This window comes from Corvus moneduloides, chromosome 2 (genome assembly GCF_009650955.1).
Source record: "Corvus moneduloides isolate bCorMon1 chromosome 2, bCorMon1.pri, whole genome shotgun sequence".
In the NCBI taxonomy this organism is placed as follows: Eukaryota; Metazoa; Chordata; class Aves; order Passeriformes; family Corvidae; genus Corvus; species Corvus moneduloides.
Genome location: NC_045477.1, coordinates 99,116,803 through 99,136,807, shown reverse-complemented (window position 1 = coordinate 99,136,807; position 20,005 = coordinate 99,116,803). Strand labels below are relative to the sequence as shown.

Sequence of the window (20,005 nt, the reverse complement as noted above, 5' to 3'; positions counted from 1 at the left end):
GAGTGACAGCAACTTCTCAGCTGAAGGCTTGCAAATGCCAACTTTTCTTCCAAGTCAGAAAGAAGGGAAAGTTAAGAGTCATGTGAAAGAGGCTGACATGGTGACTCCAAGGTCAGCTGTGAAGGAAGGGAAAGAGAGTGGAGGCACTTTTAGTGCCAGAGCTTAAATTCTCCTTGCAAGCTGAGGTGAAGACTGATATTATAAATTGTTCCTGTATAATTCATTGAAGTACATTGGGGGGCGATGCAAAAATCCACACACAGCTCATGAAAAAGTGCTCAACGCCAGAGCCCATAGATGTTGTGAAAGGCTTTTGGAGATTGAAGAAGAGAGCTGGAGTAGCTCATCCTTACAAGACTAAGCCTCATGGCTACTATAGCCCACGTTGGCAGCTGTGAGAAGACTGCTAAACTGTGGGAGAGATCTCTTCACTGCAGCAGATTTGGGCGGAGCTGCTGCCTGGGGAGGTTTGAACCACGTTAAAGCAGAAGAAACTCTTTCCCTTAAACGTAAAGAAAGACTCTTAAGAAATGCAGCACTGACCAAAACCCCACGTTTTGTTTCCCTTGCATGGGTTGGTGGGAAAAAGGGAGGTACTGGGAGAGAAAGGTGTTTGAAAGTTACTTCAATTTCTTACTATTTCTTTTTACTTTTAATTCTGTCAGTAATAAATCTTCTTTATACTAAAACTGTTCAAGTGTGGACCTGTTTTACCTTGAAGTTTTTTTCTGTTATCCTCAATAATCCTTGTTTCACCTTACGAGAAGTGGCGTTTTGGTTTCCCCGTCTCTGCTCAACTATCGTAGAAGCAAATAAATAAATAGATTTCATGGGGCTGGCTCCCAGCCAGCATCAAACCATGACAGGGCCTCACTTTTTTAGGTGGTGGCAACAAATAAGTGATATTAGATGCTTTTCACAGGAGTCAGAAAATGTGCTAGTCATTACATTTGGGAGAAGAGTTAGCTAAGGTAACTACAGAGACCCTAAAATATTCATAGAAGGTGACGATAAGAGAGTTGCCATGTTAGACCTCATTTTGCTGGACAAGCAAATATTCACTGCAGATTTAGAGTATTTATGGTTGCCTGTATATCAGTGATCATGATTGGGTTAAATATATCTGACCACAGTACTGCTACTAATCAGCATTATATTTTATCAAGCTTTAAATAGCAAATTTTTAATGTTTAAACTGATTGGCAACATTATAGACTGGAATATATATAGAGAGCGAGAAATGCTTTAAAAAAGCACATGAGGAAATGTTTAAGAACTAGTTCTTGGATGCTAAATAAAACACTGTGATTGAGAAAGCATAAGAAATGCAACGGATTAAAAAGAAAAAGATGCAGAGAGATAATTAAATCCTCAAAATAAAGATTTGGAATCTGAGAAGAAAAAATTTTTAAAAGTCAGTTATCATAGGTTTTAACTTTAAGAAATTATGAGAGAAGCAGAAGTTGAAGGAATCAGTGAAATGTCACCAGTCACAGTGAATGACCACTAGAATTCAAAATTATAATGAAGCTTTTTAAAAAAAGAACAAATTGGAAACAAAATACACTCTCCAAGCCTCATGTCCATCACAGGATATTGGTAATGAACTCTAAAGAGTAATAGAAAAAAAGGTAGAACTCTTAATTTGGTCCTCTATTTGAGAAAAAACAATGAAACATTCTGTTGATACATCTGCCATTCACAGTAAAAAAAATCAGCAAAAGTGTCTGCTATATTAAATGTTTTTGAGTCAATAAAGTGTAGGTTGATTTATGTCAGTGGTCAAGACACATGGGGTCTGGGTGACTGTCCCCAGCCAGGATTTACTGCCAGTGCATATTTAGATGGGAATAGCATCACAACAGGAATAATATTCTTCATGCTCCTACATGTAATATTGTTGATTACAATAATGGAATTATAAAGTAGCTTGTGTTGGAAGGGATCTCAGGAGGTGCCTCATGCATCACTGCTCCAAGCAGGGCCAGCTGTGAGGTCAGACCAGGTTGCTCAGGGCTTTGCCCAGCCAGGTTTCATAATCCCCCAAGGATGGAGCCTGCCCAGCCTCCCCGTGCAGGACCTGCTTGTCCTCACGGAAAAGGTTTCAGCGCCCAGCCTGAAGCCCTCTCATTCCAGTCCCTGCTGCCTTGTCCACGCTGGCTGGGAAGGGCCTGGCTGCCTCCTCTCGCTCCCCTCCGCACGGGCTCCGGGCTGTCTGTGCGGTGCCCCCGAGGCCGTCTCTGCCCAGGCTGGACCAGCCCAGCCTCTGCTCAGGGGCCAGCTCCAGCCCTGAGCACTGCAGGGGTGACCTCACGCCGGGTTATCGACGTCTTTCTGCGCTGGGGCACCAAACTGCTGCTGCCCAGATGTGCTCTGACAACAAGTGCTGGCCACAGGGGACCTGCCCCAAGCTCCTCATTGTGCTCCTGCTGTGGCAGCCCCCGATGCTGCTGCCTGGCTTTGCTATCAGCTCCTGCCCAGCTCGCTGGTCCAGAGCCCCTTCCCCAGAGCTGTCCCCAGCCTGTATGATTGCAAGAGATTCTTCCTTCCCAGGTGCAGCTCTTTGCATTTGGTTTCTTGAAATTCATAAGGTTCCTGTCGGCGCATCCCTCCAGCCTGTCTAGGAGCCTCTGAAAGACAGCCCTTCCATGGAGAGTATTGGCTGACCACCAGTAATTTGGTATTATCTGCAAACCTGGTCAGAGTGTCCTCTACAACCCCTTCCAGGTCACTGAAGCAGCACAGGTCCTGGGATAGACTCTATGGTAGCTACCCTGTAGCATGTTCCAGGCATAAAAATGATCCCCTGGGACTCAGAGCCTGACCATCCAGCTGGTTCATTACTGCTCTAATTGTCCACCCATCCAGACTGCAACATTGCAGGAGACAGTGTCAAATGTTCATTTGTTCACATGGATATGTTTTTGATACCATTTCAGAAATTAACTCAGGTCATGGTTTCATGTCAGTGTTTAGTCACAACAGAGTTTAAACTAATCCCATGTACTTCCCTTACCTCCCAGATAACCTGGATTCTGAGCAGAAGGCTTCTGGTTCACAGTTTTGGTCTTAAGATATTTCATCTGCACCAGAACTTCACAGTTCCATGGGCCATGGTCTTACGTATCTGTGGGTCACAAAGAGCAATTTAGGACTGACTTTTTTGGAACTTCATAGCACAAGGGTAGTATTCCTATGACATACTCAGCAAAGGTATGCTGTGACCAGAGTAGTCTTTTCCCATTTTGCCAAGGATATGTCTCTCCTCACACATCTTTTTCTCTGTAGAGCGTTACTGACTCAGAACCATTTTGTCCAGAATTCAGTTACCTGAGCACAAGTCTCAGTCTCTTCACCCAGCATGTCTAGCAGTCATTCAAAGAACACTCATGATAAAATCAAGGACTCTACTTATGACACAAAGACTTGGTATTATTAAGATGGAATGGAACAGATAGCAATGTAAATGGAAAAGATGATGGTTGTTTACCTCCTTAAAGGTATTTTCCTTGTGGAGTATATGAGTATTGGTTAAATTCAGTGCTTTGCTATCTACTGATTGTTAATACAGTACCTTCCAGGCAATGTTTTATCATTTTTACTTTTTCCATCCCTGACCCTGGCTTCTGTTCTCTTCTTCTGCACTCCATGAGCATTCTTCTGGGTAATGAACTTTATTGGACTAGATTTATAGTGACAGTGACCTACAAGTCATGCTGATGGAAAATTCATTATGGTTTGGGATTAGTTGCTAATCTTTGGGATTATTAAAACTATACCACTTGGACATTCTTTTTTTTATTTGCCAGAGTTATGAACAAAGGGCACAGCCAGTCTAGCATCTGGTGTATGTGTATAATTTCTTACAAGCATTGACAGACAAATAAATATGAGCTATTTTCAAAGTGACCTTCTCCTTCCATCCGTATTAGAATGTTCTGACAAAATTCATAATTGACTGAAGTCTTTTTATAGCAGCAGTGAACATAATGACCAGGGACAGAGTTTCCAGGCTGCCACGTCTCTGCTCAGTGTCCTGTCATAGCTGTGGCTCCAGTTGGGCTACATCCAGTCGGGGCAGCGCCTGTGCTCTGGCAGAGTGCAAAGACTCAGCAGCCTCCCTCCACTGTGGGGGTTTGACTTCACAGTGGATAGCATTTCTAGCTGGAATAACGATGCTTTGGAAGTATCTAGTAAACCCCAGCTGACCATATGTCCTATTGTTCACAGAATGAAGTGGAGATTACTCCATCAGCTGACTCCATCAGCAGTAGTCAATGGACAATTTATTTCTAAATTCTAGAAAAATCCTGTTTGTTCTCTCCATCATACTTTACTAAATGATTTTGATTTTTAATACAGTTTGCCATTATTGCTTCAGCCTATGGTAAGAAGAAACCAGACTCATGATAAAGATTTAACCTATATTGTGAGCTTCCTGGCAACTGCACCTATTGAAACAACTTCTTGGTACTTCGCTATAATACAAACCCCCTTGAGTTCCTGAGGGCAATGAAATACCTTCCTTCAAATTCCTGGAAGACTGAACAGTGTAATAGGAACCTCAGCCATCTGCCACAAAGAAAGAAAACATAGGACAGGGAGTAGATTGCAATTTAACCTCTTTTTTTTGTTTCTTACTCTATGTGTCTTAACATTCCTCTGAAAGTATCTAAGGACTACAATACCATCTAAGAGGATATTAATGTGGAAAGAAAATAAAATTTTTACTCATTAAAAGAAAAAAAAAATGTCTCTTCTTGCCAACCTGAGACACTTAACAGAGTTCAGTCAGTTGTAAAATCATTAACACTCGCAGTGGCTTGGTCGATGTGACAGTTTGAATGACAAATGTCACTGCATTCCTAATATACTCTTAGTGACCTACACATAGACACATATCTAATAAAGTGTCAGATTAGCCACTTCACCAGCATTCAGTTACCTAGGCACAGAGAAAGTAAGTGAAGCAGAAAAAGTGCATTTAACATCAGCTATGATTAATTTGGGGTAGGTACTTCAGCAGAAAATATTCTATAAATGTGGTATTATCATATGGTGCTTTAACAGGCTGCTGAGAGAGGTTGTAGATTCTTCTTCTCTGGAGATGCTCAAAACCCACCTGGACAACCTGCTCTCAGTGAGCCTGCTTTAGCAGGAGTGTTGGACTGGGTGATCTCCAGACGTCCCTTCCAACCCCAACCATTCTGTGATTCTGTGAACAGTTCAGAAGTAATGGGTTTATTCATGGCCTCAGAGTAGGCACTGTGTGAAGAATTTGGGCTCCAGCTCTACTTCCAGCCCATGGTTCCAGGGCATCTTTGCCTCAACCCCTATGCCTGAGGGAAACGGGAATGATAATCAGATTGCAAAAGCCTCGAGCAAATGACATTAGGTAAGGTTGAAAGCCTGACATTTGATGACGTTTTTGCATTTGTAGTGCACTTTGATGTGGCCACTGAGAAAGGAGAGCAGCAGGTAAGGAAGCAAGCCAGGTGCTTTCTCAGAACACCCAGATGGCAGTATGTGTCATGTCAATGATGTCAAGAGAACATATATTTCCTATTTCACAGGCAAGTCATTCTTCCAAGCAACTTTTCCTGCATGATGTTTAATCAAAGTCCATTTTGTTTACAATGTAAGAAAATTACTTTTTTTACTGGGTAAAAGTAATTATTTAGAAAATATAACCCAAAAAGCTATCTTGAATGTATGCATTTGTTATACTTCAAAAGACTTCTGACAATTTTGACCATAAAGTAGTAGGTAACAAGGCAGAGGAAGATCTAAAAAACTGAAAGATTGAAAGTAGTTCTTAGAAAGCAAATCGACTTCCCCACACATGAAAAAAATTCAGTGGGAGGCTTTTTGCAGACAACCCCCTGGAGATAAGGTAAGAAGCTCTTCAATTGCACAAGGAAAGTTAGTGTTAAAAGATATATTCCAAAGCTAGGTTCTATTTTTTTAAAGTAAAGGCTTTTGTTGTTTGTTCCCATTATTTAAATCTTTTTCAAGCAGACTAAAAGGACACAAAATTAATTCAACCAGGAGTTTATAGTTTGCCCTTACAAAAGGGACAGACTTTGTCTACATACAGCAGAGGAAGATGAGAGCTGAGAACCTTACTCAGCAGCACAATTCCTGCCTTTCTGTAAAAGAGCAAGAAATTTTTGCATCTTTTTTGTGGAGCATTTTACTTGCTCTTGTGCTTCCACCCAGCTGTACATTTTAGCTTGTCAAAAGAGAATTTCTTTTGTTGCAGAAAATTTTCTCAGACCTACTTTTCCCAGAATTAATTTTTAAGCAGGACCAGATGAGTATGTGTCCCTAATACTGACACACATAGGTTACACCACTCTGAAACAAAACAGAGTAGACACTACATGTTGTGGTGGTGTTTGTCTCTGAATAGCCTGTAGAGGTAAAGGACAGGGGGAGACAGGTGTTTGGGCTAACACATGGGACAGACTGAAGAGAACTAGACTTTGGTGGGATTTTTAACCATTATACTGATAACAGACAGCAAACAAAGGTCAGAATAGATGGTGGCTGAAAGGGAACAGGTCTCTTCAGTTTGCTTTCATTTCATCAGGAAAACACACTGTTTGTACAATCAACCAGAGCTTTCAACAATGGCTAGAGATGAGTCACTAAAATGAATAATCCTTCTTAATCTCTATGAAAAACATCCTGTTAGCATTGCCATATTCTAGGAATTGTTGTAACAGGAGCAGAAAAAGGATTAAGTGCTTAAACCTGTCCCATCAGTACAAGTTTATTGCAGTAGAATCTCTCTGTTGGTAATGAGTCTTTACTTCTTACAAAAACAAGAGAATATTTCTATTCTGTGTTTCTTTTCTTCTGTAACAAGCCCTCTAAGACCCGCCAATAATATGGCTATTCAAAAAAATTAAAATCTAGACCAACTCAAAGCATATGCTGGGGATGACAAAAGTAAGGATCACGAGTTCACCAAGATCATACCAAAGCCTGTTCTCAATGCCTTTCAATGAGACTATTGCACTTCTGCCCAAACCCTACAAAGATTGTGAATCCTGTAGACTCACTGCTGTTCTTTCTGTGCTTTGCAGCACAGTGCTGTGCCTCTTGCAAATGGTGAGCGATTCTAGGAAGTTATTAAAATATGTAGCATGTTCTTGGTAGCGTAAGGCTGGAGCCTGTGCTTTCAATACCAAATACAAAAAGGCTGTGAGCTGTGCATAATGAAAAAGCTCTCCAGCTACCTGACAGGAACTATTAGTCTCATGAGCTATGAAAATTGCTACAGGAGGCAGATGACTACTTTGTTTTCCCCATGATCCTTAAAATGACAAGTGCTTGCTAAAATATTTAGTGTTAATAGAAACTGATGACAAGCCTTTACTGGTCTCCTTTCCAGAAGTGAGAGTTCAAGAAGATTGCCTCCTTTCACTGCCTCTGTCACATTCAGGTATCTGGAAGATATTGAAGGTGATACAATACAGAACCCATGGAGGCATCCTCAATTAATCTCAAATAAATTGACAAGGTTTTATCATCAACAGGTGGCCCAGCCGCGCTTTTTTTGAATGCCTCTTTTAAAATACACCACAGGGTGCCCAAGCCTCACCAGCTCTGCTCCCATGGGCTAACACTGCCTTGAGCAGAAGCAGAGTAGGGTAACATCTGCTGTACTTCACTGTAGTGCTGGTGTTGTGTTTTTACGTCAAGGACTTGGTCATATCCCAGCCACAGAGCAAATTTACCCCACAATGTATCATCAGTCCTAACGCACTGACTGCCCACACCATGAACAGGCTGGAGCTCATGACCAGACTGTCTGCCCCTTTTTTTTCCCTGTGCTGGGCTTCTTCCCAAAAGCAAACAGGTTGGAGAGGGAACAGTCTGCACCTGCACCTCCCTTCAAGGTGGAGCTGAGCCAGAGCTCAAATTTGCACCTAGAGCTCTCCAGCTCTTGGCACATCTTCCACCTTCACTGAATAATTAAAAACTACTGAGCAAGTCTTCTTACTTATTACAGATTAGGTTCAGCCTTGTGTCAGATGAATTTTAATAATGTTTGTGACAAGTAGTACAGATGATGTGTTAATAGTCCTTAGACGTAAAATACATATAAAATAACAGTTGATTTAATGTGTTATGCATTATATTTACTATTTTAATATATATATTTAGATATATAATCCATAATAAGAATCTCACCAGAACATAGAAGGGTAGAATCTGATAAAAAGAAACTACAGATATGGACAAAGAGCTGTGCATTTCTTTTCAGTAAGTGATAACACAGGTTGGGATGGTGTATGGTTTTGGCCCAGGTGGAAATTAAGCACCATGCAGCTTCTCACTCCACAAACCCCCACCATCTTAGAACCATTTTAGCACTCCAGTCCTGCCAGCCCAGTCAATCCCACCAAATAGCTATGCAAATTTGTCATGCCTTTGCACTTAACAGTTTTCGTACCTACATTTTTATTGAAAAAATAGCTCCAAATCTCCCTTTGATGGTTATAAAGGACTCTCCTGGCTGATTTTTCAAAGGTCAATTTACACCGAGTTTGCTAAGTCCTTTCTCTATTAAATAACAAGAGTTTCTAATTCCCTCCTTGAAACTGTCTGAAGGAGTTTTAGGCTTCTCATCTTGGAAAAAGAACAGCTAGGATGGATCAAAGAGGACATTTGTAAAAGTCCCTACATCAGGATAGCTGGTTATGCAGAATAACCTCTCCTAGTGAGAGTTTCTCCTTTTTATACTGACTCTTCCTGGAGCCCAAAGAAAAAGAGAGTAAGTCATAAGCTGTATGTCCTGAAAAAATGCCTTGCCTCATTTCACTTATCATTAGTTTGCTTCAGAGGTTCTGCTTTGAATACAATGTTAGCGATTTTTTCCTCCGTCAGGAAAGTGACTGAGAAGACAGAAAGCGAATCTCATCAGGTACCTTTGTTCAGGTTATTTGATATCTTATGAGCAATACCCACATATCTGATTCAGCTGTCATTTTAAAACCACTGCAATGCTTTGGAGTCTATGTAAAGTTGTATAAATTAAAAAGTCTAGCAAGTGCAATGGAATATTCAAAAACTAAACAAGTATTTCATCACCATTCAGGAGAGCCAGACACTTTGGGCAGACCATGACCCAGCAGGGACAGATCTGGTCCAGGAGTTTAGGACTGACTTCCTTTCTAACTAACAGCAAGTCATCTCACTTTCATGGGAGCAATGGCATTTATTTGTAATTGTAAACAACTTAGAACTATATGAAACAAAAATCTTGTATATCAGTTTATTCTAAGTAAAGGTTGAAGACAGTAAGTTCCTGTGGGTTCATTGTATAAAAATGTACATAAACATAAATTTTGTCTGAGTTTGTGACATTCATATCTTAGCATCTAATGTATTTTTGTTCAGGAAGCAGAAAAAAATCAGTTGTCACAAGTCTATGCAACTATATAAAATTAGATTCATAAGAACCCATAGGAATGATAAGAATGTCCTTTGCTGAACCTTGGTGCCTCATGGAAGACTTGGCCACATGTGAAAGGAGGTAGATGATCTTACACATTCCCTCTCCACTGCTGCCACATGATGAGTTAATATTTGATTAGACAGTGCTGTATCTATGACACCTGTTCACCAGGGAGACTAGGACAACTGATGTAATCTACCTTATTATATACTTAATGATAGAGGAGAAGTGCTGCTTTTTCAGCTTCCCACGTCTGCTTTTCATTTCCTCTCCTACACATTCCTGAGGGGTCATGTTCAGTGCCTTGCAAGAGCAAACAAACAACTACAATTTTTTTTCCTCTCTCGCTGTGATTCTCTGCAATTTTCTTGATAGAGGAGAAAAACTTTTAAAAATTCCTCTCTACTGTGTTTCTGGGAAGAAAACTACTTATTGAAAATAGTTATTAATATACCTGTGTTGGCAAGATTTCTCTGATTAGGAGAGGATAGAAAATACCCCCAAAAAATGCTTTGGTACCAAGGCTACATGGAAGAACTAATTTTTTATAGTGGTGGCTCACACACTTGGCTGTTGCTTTCAGATCCTCTTCACAAATGTTCTTCCAAGACAACCTTGCCCTTTGACAAGTAGGACCTACTCACTTTTTTTACATCAGTTCTTTGAAAAAGTGAATGCCTGTTAAGTGCCACTTTGCAGGAGCTCCAAAGCACCTCATCTGAGCAGATTCCCAGCTATTTTCCCGGTTGTTTGTACCTGTGATTGCCAGGTCGCAGTGGCTTCCTCTAGGAAATGTGCTTCTGGTTTGCACCACTAGCAATCCCAGTAATCTTTGCAATCTGAATAAAATTTTTATTTCAAATGTGTATGGTTGTTTTCAGAAGACTCTTTTTTTTTTAATTAAGCCTTCACAACTTCTGTAGCTTTCCTGTTAAAAAATCACCATCTCTACAGGAAATCCCTCAAATTCTCACGTAACTATAGGTGATTATAGCATTTCAGATATTGTCTTTTTACTGTGACTATTTTTACAATGTGAATATATTATCTAGGGAATAATTTCTCAAATTTCCGTTTCCAATTTTTTCCTTCCCATTTTAAAGAGGTTATCACCTTTCCCTGAAGTAAGACTTGCCTTTGAACGGAGGAGAAGGAGAAATGCAGTGTGGCTTTGGGTTTTTGTTTTTTTGGAACACCAGAACTTCTTTTCTATGTTTTTTTTTACTGAGAAAAGAAAGGCTGAGAACAAGAGAGGGTGTATCTTTCATTGCCCTGGGCTAGGTCCTTCCCTCAGTTCAGGGACAATGCCAAGAGGCCTGGATAGTATTAGCTTTAGAACAGAGACAGTTGACAGTTCCCAAGTGATCAAGGGTAGTGAAAAAAAATCTGAAAAAGTTGTAGTCTGTCTAAGTGGAAATGAGAGCAAATGGCAAATTTGTTTGTCAGTGTTGAGTTACTGTCTTCATTCACTTCTGTCTGGTACTCACCTTCTTACCAGTCTGAGTTCCCACAGACACTGCAACACAATCAGGCCAGGGAAGTAGGAGGTGGATCTCAATAGAACTATAAAACGGTGCATGCTGAGACTGCCCTGGGAATCAGTGTTTCTGTGGGGATTCCCAGATACATTACTGAAAGTGGTACACAGAAGCAATTCTTGACATGGGATTCATGTGACTGCATTGCAAGTTCCTATGGTTTTGTTGACACTTAGATCACATCTCTCAAACAGGTTCATGTCCAAATTAGGCTGGAAAAAATGCAGCTGTAATTATTTAGAGGAAATAGAAAGACGAGAACATCCTCCACTGCCAGCTACTATGCCCACAAAGATAACGAAAGCTTTGGCAGAAGGTAACACTGGGCATGATCTCACACTCTTCACTTTGAACCTCTTCCAGGAACCAGTGGTGAGGAATGAGCACTCTGGTGTAAGACTGAGAGGTACATTCTGGCAAAAACATACCACAGGTTACACTGGCCTAAAAGCTGTGCACTAATAACAAAAAGGTTTGATCAGTGCTCTTTAGACTGTTTTACAAGGACTTTCTCCCCTGCCCAAGCCATTTTACATGTTTATTTACTACAGTGTATATCATATTTCATGGGATTGAGATGACAAATGAATCCTGCCACAATTCTGCATGAAATCTAACATGTTTTCTTAGGCGAGACAGGAGTTGACAGAGCATCAAATGATCACATTCCATCTATAACTTTCACTCTGTCAAGTCTTCTGTCCTCTGGACACCAATTATAATAAATATAGCTGACTCCATATAGCCAGAGGAAAAAAAAGGCAGTTCCCTAACATATGTAAAAGATTCAGACATTTTTAAATCTTTTGAATGTTTATACTGTGTTCTCTGGTTTGAAGACAATAAAGAGCTGGGAAGGAATATTTCTTTAAAAATCAACATTGAAAAGTAAATAAGAATATTCAGCTCTGAGTATCATACTCTAACAGTGGGAGCTGTATAGAAGGTGGTGTCAGTAAGCCTGACTGGGTAAAATATCTTTACAATAGAAGCATTCCTGTGTTCATGAGAAGCAGTAGTGATTTATCCTCCCACAGGTATTAACACCTCAGGCAACACAACAAGCTTATTGTTTGCCAGAGAGAAATAGCCAAAATCCACACACTCCCCTCTGCATATTTTGGAAGGACTTTCTTCTGATACTCTGAAGAAAGAGAATGGTTTAAAGATTATACTTCCAGGAAAATTTTTTGAGTTTGTTCTGTTGGCACATCTTTCACAAAAAATATGCGCTTGTTGTTTAGCTGTTAGTGCTAAAACTAAGTTTGTGTATTATTTTTTGTTTATAATTCTGCTGTAGAGACATCCTCAATATTACAAATTCACAATTATTATCCATTTCATACTGTACTGTAACTAAATGGATGGGTGGAATTATTTCCTTCTCTCTACCATCTTACCTCTGAAACAGACAGACTGAGCACTTCCATGTAGCCACTGGATACTTCTTTTCCTAATGCGGATTAATTCTATCCCAGACCATCCATCACTGGTCTCAGCATTTCTCTGAGCTTGAAACATGCATTTAAAGGTCCACCATGGTCTCTCATGTTCTCACCGTTTTCTAATTCAGAATGTGAAGATCGTAAGAAAGGTAATTTCTGTACGCAGAAGTGGAAATGCAGTGGGCAGCACATCGCTGCCACGATGTGACCAGCAGAGAGAGAGAGGCTCCACTGCAACCTCTGCAAAAATGCTGCCAGTCTCCTTCCAGGAGTCCCGGTGCAGGCATGGCCAACCACCTTTATAGAGTAAGAGATGGAGATACAGGCAGATACTGAGATAGCTGCCATTTCAGCTAGCCAGTGGTCTGCCTTTGTGCCACGTGCTGTGTTTTCTATTTAGTTGGTGCTCTGAGATCCACAAGCCTTGGCCCGTGTTTATGTTTCACCTTAAGTAGTTAGTGCAGATTATTCCAGATTTGTAAAACATGGAAGACAGGAAAGGAATTCTCAAAAAGTCATGCAGGTTTAAAATTTCAGTCATTAAAATACAATCACTTTTCTGGGAGCCTAGTAGGGGGATACTGTTCTCAGGAGTCATGTTACATAGAAAAAAGTGTATTTCATCAAGGAAGTTGCCACTATAAAATGGATAAGAGATATAAACTGAATGTACATTTATCAGAAAAGACACACAGGCTAAGAGATCATTTGTTTCAAAATAGATATTGGATCATTTAATTATATTCTATTTTTATTTTGCAGTATGTATAGAATTTTTTTTTAACTGAAAACTGATCCATTCCTATTTCAAAAGGAAAATTGCTGGTGATTAGGACATGTCAAAATAGAGATGGAGACATGGGAAAATAGTCATATAGACAATAGAGTCATGTTAGCAGATTAGAGACCAAGGTATTTGTTAGTGTAAAGTTGTCCATCCCAATGTTACCACAAAGAGAGCAAGAGCACCACCTGCTGTTTTAGAAATGTATTTATTTGGATCATGACAGCAACTCTTCAAGTACTGCACTCAAAAATTTTCTCCTGAAAGCTTCTGCAAGACGAATAACTGATGTGTTTGCAGTTGCCTGTTCACACAATGAACTGTATTGTAGCCACAACAATGGCCATAAATGCCTGAATATGGGGTATTTAAGAGATTTTTGAAAGCAAGGCAGTGTTTCACGTGGGCTCTTCCTCACCCAGGGCATCAAAATCAAGCGTTCACACATTTTCATCTGAAATATGAATATCTGACTGATATTCAATAAGCATCAAAAATTTTTCTGACTGATTTAAAAATAAATAGCATCTTTAGCATGAGAATGGTTTAGGTCATTATATGAGCTGGAGGTTATGGAATAAATAATTACGATTAGATAAGGAAGATACCAAACTACAGTTCAAGCACTTTTTGAAAATTTGCAAAGGACCTTGTTTCCAGATGTTCCCAATTGAGAAGACAAGGGTTCATACACACCCAGATGATTTAAACATACATGAAGGACTTTATAAACTCAACTGTCTGGCAATTCTAAGACAATTTGACCATAGCAAATTAAATCCCTAGCTGACCAGGACATAAGCTGTAGAGTGTGAGCAGCAGTTTGGATGCTCTGAGTTAGTGAAGACTGAATATTTGCGCAGTTTTTCCTAGATGCCACAAGGAATCACCTTATAGTCTCCTCTTCTTCTGGATATCAAGTGTCACTTTGGAAAACCCTGCATGAGGCTGCTTAGACATAGTAAGACTTTTATAGACTAGCAAGGAACTTTCATGAGGACTGGTCTTTCATAAATAAAATTATCAGATGTCAAAACTTCCATGAGAGTTAAGAATCACTGCTAAACAAAATGACCAGCTTCTATCCAGGAGCCTTCAGTCATTTGGTCAGAGAATGCCCTGAAGGATTTTAAGTGAAAGCCCAGTTCAGAACAGCAGCAGCAGCCACAGTGTCTTCACAAATTTGGGAAAACAGCATGAAACTTTAACAAATTATGTGGTTTTGCCAAGGAAAACTATAGCATGGCCCATTTCCTCTTCAACCAGAGCCAAAATTCACCTTGCCCACTTATAAGCAAAATTATATGAGATATTTTAATTTTTATCCTGTATAATTCAGTCCTGATTTGTGCATGAAAAACTAAAGAAAAAGTGAAAAACGTGCATAACTTGATTGATTCCCATGAGCTGAGATGAAATTAGCAGATTTTTGTAATGTGTTCGTATCAAATATATTTCAGTGATAGATGTTTCGCATGTTTCATCTATCAGTTTCAGTTCTTACAAGATAACAACAGAGGTGTCAGCACAGTGTCCTGTTTCCCCCATTAGAAGATGCTTTGTACATCTGCAAGATGTGCAAAACAAAAATCATCTAGGATTGCATCAAGCTTGTGCATTTATTGGTGGCTTATTAAAAATTAATTCATTGCTGTAAATGATAGCTAATAACAAATTAGTAAAAACTGCTCCTTTCTTCTGTTTTTTTTTTTTTTTTACACAAATAGTTTTATTACAAACTTGAATTTTTAAGAAATACACATGTAAGAAATTAACAAAGGCCTTGGCATTTGCAAAAATCTTCTGGTATTTGCATGGTAATAGTCCACAAAACATTTTTGGACACAGACATGCTCAAACAATGGTATCATTGCATAGAAATTCTTTAGAAATATTTCCGAGGCCACTTCGAAGAATTTTTTTGGCACAATATTAACAAAATTAAGGCCTTATACTTTACAAAATCAAGTCATTCAGTGTGTGAGTAGTGTTTAAAACCCTGAAAAATATTAAATACAGAATAAAGACTATAAGCTCAAAGCAGGATTTGCTATTATAAACACAAATAGCTATTAACCTGGGTTCAGTCTCTGCAACTTCAGCATTGAAATGGCCTATGTAAAACGAACATTTCACATCATATTTTGGTATTTAACACCTAATTCATGACACTGAAAAGAAGAAAAATTTTGTAAGCTTCTTTTTGAAATTATAAACTCAGAGCTTGATTTGCCTAATGGTTGATATCTATATAAATTACTAAAATATTTATATATTTTTTTTTTCTTGACCATTACTGGATCATTCTTTATTCCACAGGAAAGTTTGTTCTACTGCACAAAGAAGCTGCATAGTACCAACACAGCAGAAACACTGACTTGCCTATTTTTGAAGCTAGTTTGGCAATCTCTTCCAGATGTAGACCCATTAAAACCAGACAGCACTAAGGACTACAAACAGAAGCAAAGGTTTGCAGGATGGCACACTATGTTGTGAAAAGATGGTTACATGTTGCTTAACCACAGTCTGTAATCCCAAACCTCTTTTTTACATTAGTATTTCTTTGTACAAGAACAATAAGTACATACCCAAGAGTCTGGGATTTTAAGACACCTAGATAATGGTAACAAACTTATCTGGGGAAGAAAAATGAATCTAAATATATAATACAAGAATGAGAAAGGGGGGTCAAACAGTATAAGGCAGAACTGCATACCTCCTAGCACCTTTGCATTTTTTTTCTGGATAAATGCTGACTTTTTATTCTATCAGTGCATTGCATTTATATAAAAAATACATATACTTTGATCAAAAGTGCCATTTGGCATGTCAACATTTGAAGCTTATCTTTGTTGTCTCTTTTCTTCTTTAGCAAGGACAGGGCCAGTAAAGCAGTGTGTGTTAGTTATGCAAGGTCCTAAAAGGCACTTTACTGTTTTCATACTGGACAACAATGAGGTACATATGATATATGTCTAGGCTTCATTGCTGTTAAACGAATAGCACCATATTGTGTGAAATTAGTTGAAATTCAAAAGTCATTATGTTTTTCTCATACAGACTTGACAACGGCTAACATTTGAGCGTAGATCCCCTGCTTTCAAAGTTGAGGGAGTCGGTTTCCTATTGAAAAGAAAGAAATTAAAAGATCCATTAACAATTGTTGAAACAAACAGACACTTTTCAGGTTTATAATGGACAACACCAACTTTGAATGCAAGTCTCTCTTCCAGCCTGTGCTGAATCAAGAAGGTGTTCCTAAATTCTCCAGTGTGTAATCACTTCCAAGTTTGGTCACAAACTATCATATGATTAGTTTAAACATCACATACTTACAGTTACTGATGAATTCAGTTCTTTCACGAGGCAGAACATTTCCTTAACCTAGAACACTATCTGTTAAAGCAGCAGTTTGAAAACAATCTAGAATTTGGGTAATAAAATCGGGCAAAGAAGCTGAAATTTGACTGTTCATGAGTTTCTGCTAACTCTTGTGACTTTAAAGACAAATGAAAAGCTGGCAAAGGAAATTATGTGATGTCATATAGAAACACAAACCAAAGCCTTTAGTCTCCAAACTATCATAAGGAATTACTCCTAGCAACTAGAAATAGATACTTTTCAGACAAAAGTGTGCTTGCATTTAGTGCTTTTCATTAAAAAAAATTATGAGTTTACAGGAAATTGAGTAGTATTTGTGATTTATGACAGCAGAGCAGGTCCCCTGATCTGGGATTATTTTATTAATCTGAGGCATAGTTTGTAGCCAGAAAAAAGTTTGAAGTTGAAAGGTCTCTGGGTAGGACTCAAAGAATGGAAACAACTGTAGTGCTCACTCTACATTTTCTTCTGACTGGCTTTCCTCTTTCCTAGGGATCCAGGGCTTACCCCAGTGGTAGGGTGGTTTTGGTAGTAGTTTTTCTGGTTGATGAGATTATCACAGCCCCAGTAATACTCAGTCCCAGTGCTCAGTTTTTCTACCTACTCTGTTGACAGCTATCTGATAAACAGTGAAAACTGGCTAAACAACCTGCTTCATTCTGAGACAGACAAGGCAGCATTCCCAGATCTAGAAGATGTGAAGAGATGAAGGGTAACAGGAGCAGCAGTCAGGACTGTGGTGGAAGAGGGTGCTTGCCTGCACTCCAGAGGAATGCCTGCTGACCAGTTAAGCTATGCAGACATGGAAAGTGATCTACATGCTAACACATTAATAACATTCATATAGAGCAAATTAGCCTGTGTTGAAAAATACTTATGTACAGGAGATGAGAACAAAGCCTACTACCACCAGCTGCATTTTACTCAAACATAGTTCCTCTAACATTAGGAAAAGGTAAATAATTGTTCAACTCACTTAGTTTAACACCTGTACTAATTGCAAGTGGTTCTATTATATGTTAACATCCATTACAGGAAATTGTACATTCTAATTTACTTTCAATCAGTATGTCAACCTATCCCATTTACCACTCGGTGAATGCAATCAAAAACATAGTGGAATTGTGAACATTGTTAGATTATTCTGAAAAGCAAAATACACAGTACAAATGACACATTGCAAACACTAATTGATGATACATTCATTAATTCCCCCAAAAGCTACTAATTTTTTTCTTCCTGTTATGAAAACAATTAACTACATAAACTAACTGTTCTGGTGGACAGCCAATACTTGAACATGTATTACATTCAAAAAATACTTCTTTTATTCAACGATAAGGCTCAACTGAGTCTCAAAGAATGATAAATAAATCATGCACTTACTTGAACATCTCATTCCTTTCTATAGTGGCAAGCCAGAAGCTGTAAGCATTTGCATAATAATTGCAGGTGCCCCGGCCATGGCATTCAATGAAGGGAGCGCTGCGGAACTCCTCTAGGCAGGAGCCAGGGGACGCCAGGGCCTGGCCAGAGCCCTCTGCACCAGCACTGGTGTGCTAGGAAAATGCAAAAGCATCAGTCAGACAGGGACTCTTTACCTCTTCTGCTACAACTTCGATGAACTCTCTCACACAAATATTTCTTCACACTTCTCTCCTTGTCCTCTGTTTGTCCATCTGCAGTTTTGTTGCTCAGCTCCAGGAGGAACAAGAAGGTGGAGCTGAAGGCTCCAGAGACGGCATTGGGTTCTCTCACTTAACAGCAGCACAACACATCAGCAAATTCAACTTCAGGGCAGCTGTATGCACAGAAGTCCTTCAGGACAGACAGCAGGACCCAAGCTATCTCTATGTGAGCAACATGCCAGGGCCAGCTCTTAGCCCAGAAGGCATAAGGTCTGGTACAGCTTTTATCTGAATAGCTCAACCCCATTCCGACCCCACATCACAGGGGCCTCTCTCCCACTGCCAAGTGCTAACAGCTCTGGATCCACGCTGTGTCTCAGACCATGCCCAGGCCTTGCCTGTGAAAATGATCAGACTATTTTTGAAGTCACTACAAAGAGTGGAGGTCTAATGCCCTCCTAAAACCTGAAGCAACAGAGTCAGATATTAACTTTCCATAGATCAAAACCCTGAAGCAAATGCTTTCCTCAGCTCAGAGTACATCTCAGTGCACTTACCATGACAAAGGAATAACCAATCCAAAGTGAACTCCAGCCTTCAGGACAGGGTGGTATTTGAATTGTTTGACTGTGAACAGCTATTACCATAGCAGGAGCTTCACACACAGAGCATCTAGAAAGACCAAGACATGAATGAGCTCTGTGCACTTAAGGATTAATACTTCTTTATTCAGAAGTTACTTTCTTTATGGAATCTTACAAGAGAAAATGTTGTCACTTCAAAACCAAAGGAAAATCACCATGTTTCATTTAGAAAAACAGCCAATGGGTTTTTCTTTTTTGTTAATATCTAATTTCTTTTAATATCTAATTTCTTTTCTGAAATTAAACTTCTGATTTCTCCCTTACTTAGAGACAATTCAACTGTTAAGTCTTATTCCTATTAGCTTTCCTATTAGAAGAGAGTAAGAGACCTCTTATCTGAAGATTTACATGTATTTGTCTTTTTCTAGTCCCATTTGTACTGTAGTTTCTAAAAGTGCTCAGTGTCATGAACATGGGAGGCAAATAGCCAAACACTGCAACTCAGCAAGTATCACTTAAAAGTGGTCTACTGTGATCAGAAACAAGTAACAGCAATTCATCATCCTAAACTTAGCTCTGACTTCCAGAGAAAAAGCCATCTCTCTGGCAAATGCCTTACAAAGGCAATCACTGCTAATCTAATCTAATGCAGACTCTTTCCCATGCATTTTCCTTGAAAGTTTTTGCTATTTACATTTGTGCTCTGTATCTGCAGTAAGAGATTTCTAGCAAAGTAACTTGAACAATAAACTTCAAAGCAATTCTTCAGAAAGGCATGCAGCACCAGTTCTTTTACTTTAGATAAATTCCTTGCATCTCAGAACAGCTAGGTTACTGAATAATCCAATGACCAATCATGCCTTCACAGGAGAATTGTAAAAAATCCATGAGCTGGGCTGGAATTTTAATATGGGGGCTGGTAATAAGGAATTTGGTAGATATAATCCATTTTTTCTTGTACAACTCCTCAACTGGCTGCTGCAGTTAGCAATGATGAAAATGATTCAAAACTAAACAGTCTGATTCCTGTTATCAGAGCAGGGAAAAGAATCAAGTGCAAATGGATTAAGTTGGATTCTGGAAAATGCAGAGAAGCAAAGGAATTCAGAATGAAAGCATTCTATTTCTGCCTTGTGAAGACTGCTTTCATACCTACTGCCTTCATCCTTAGTGCAG

At 39.3% G+C, this 20,005-nt stretch overlaps 1 protein-coding gene across 1 annotated transcript in view; it reads right to left on the bottom strand.

The window, feature by feature from the left end:
* Window positions 1-13,428: 13,428 nt before the first annotated feature.
* Window positions 13,429-20,005, bottom strand: part of COL4A1 (collagen type IV alpha 1 chain) — a 120,536-nt gene continuing 113,959 nt past the window's right edge. Inside the window, exons 50-52 of the mRNA XM_032100569.1 lie at window positions 18,803-18,917; window positions 18,004-18,176; window positions 13,429-16,359 (exon numbers count right to left, since the gene is read on the bottom strand). Coding sequence (XP_031956460.1) covers window positions 16,278-16,359; window positions 18,004-18,176; window positions 18,803-18,917 — 370 coding nt within the window. The 3' untranslated portion in view covers window positions 13,429-16,277. The remainder of the gene's footprint in view (window positions 16,360-18,003; window positions 18,177-18,802; window positions 18,918-20,005) is intronic.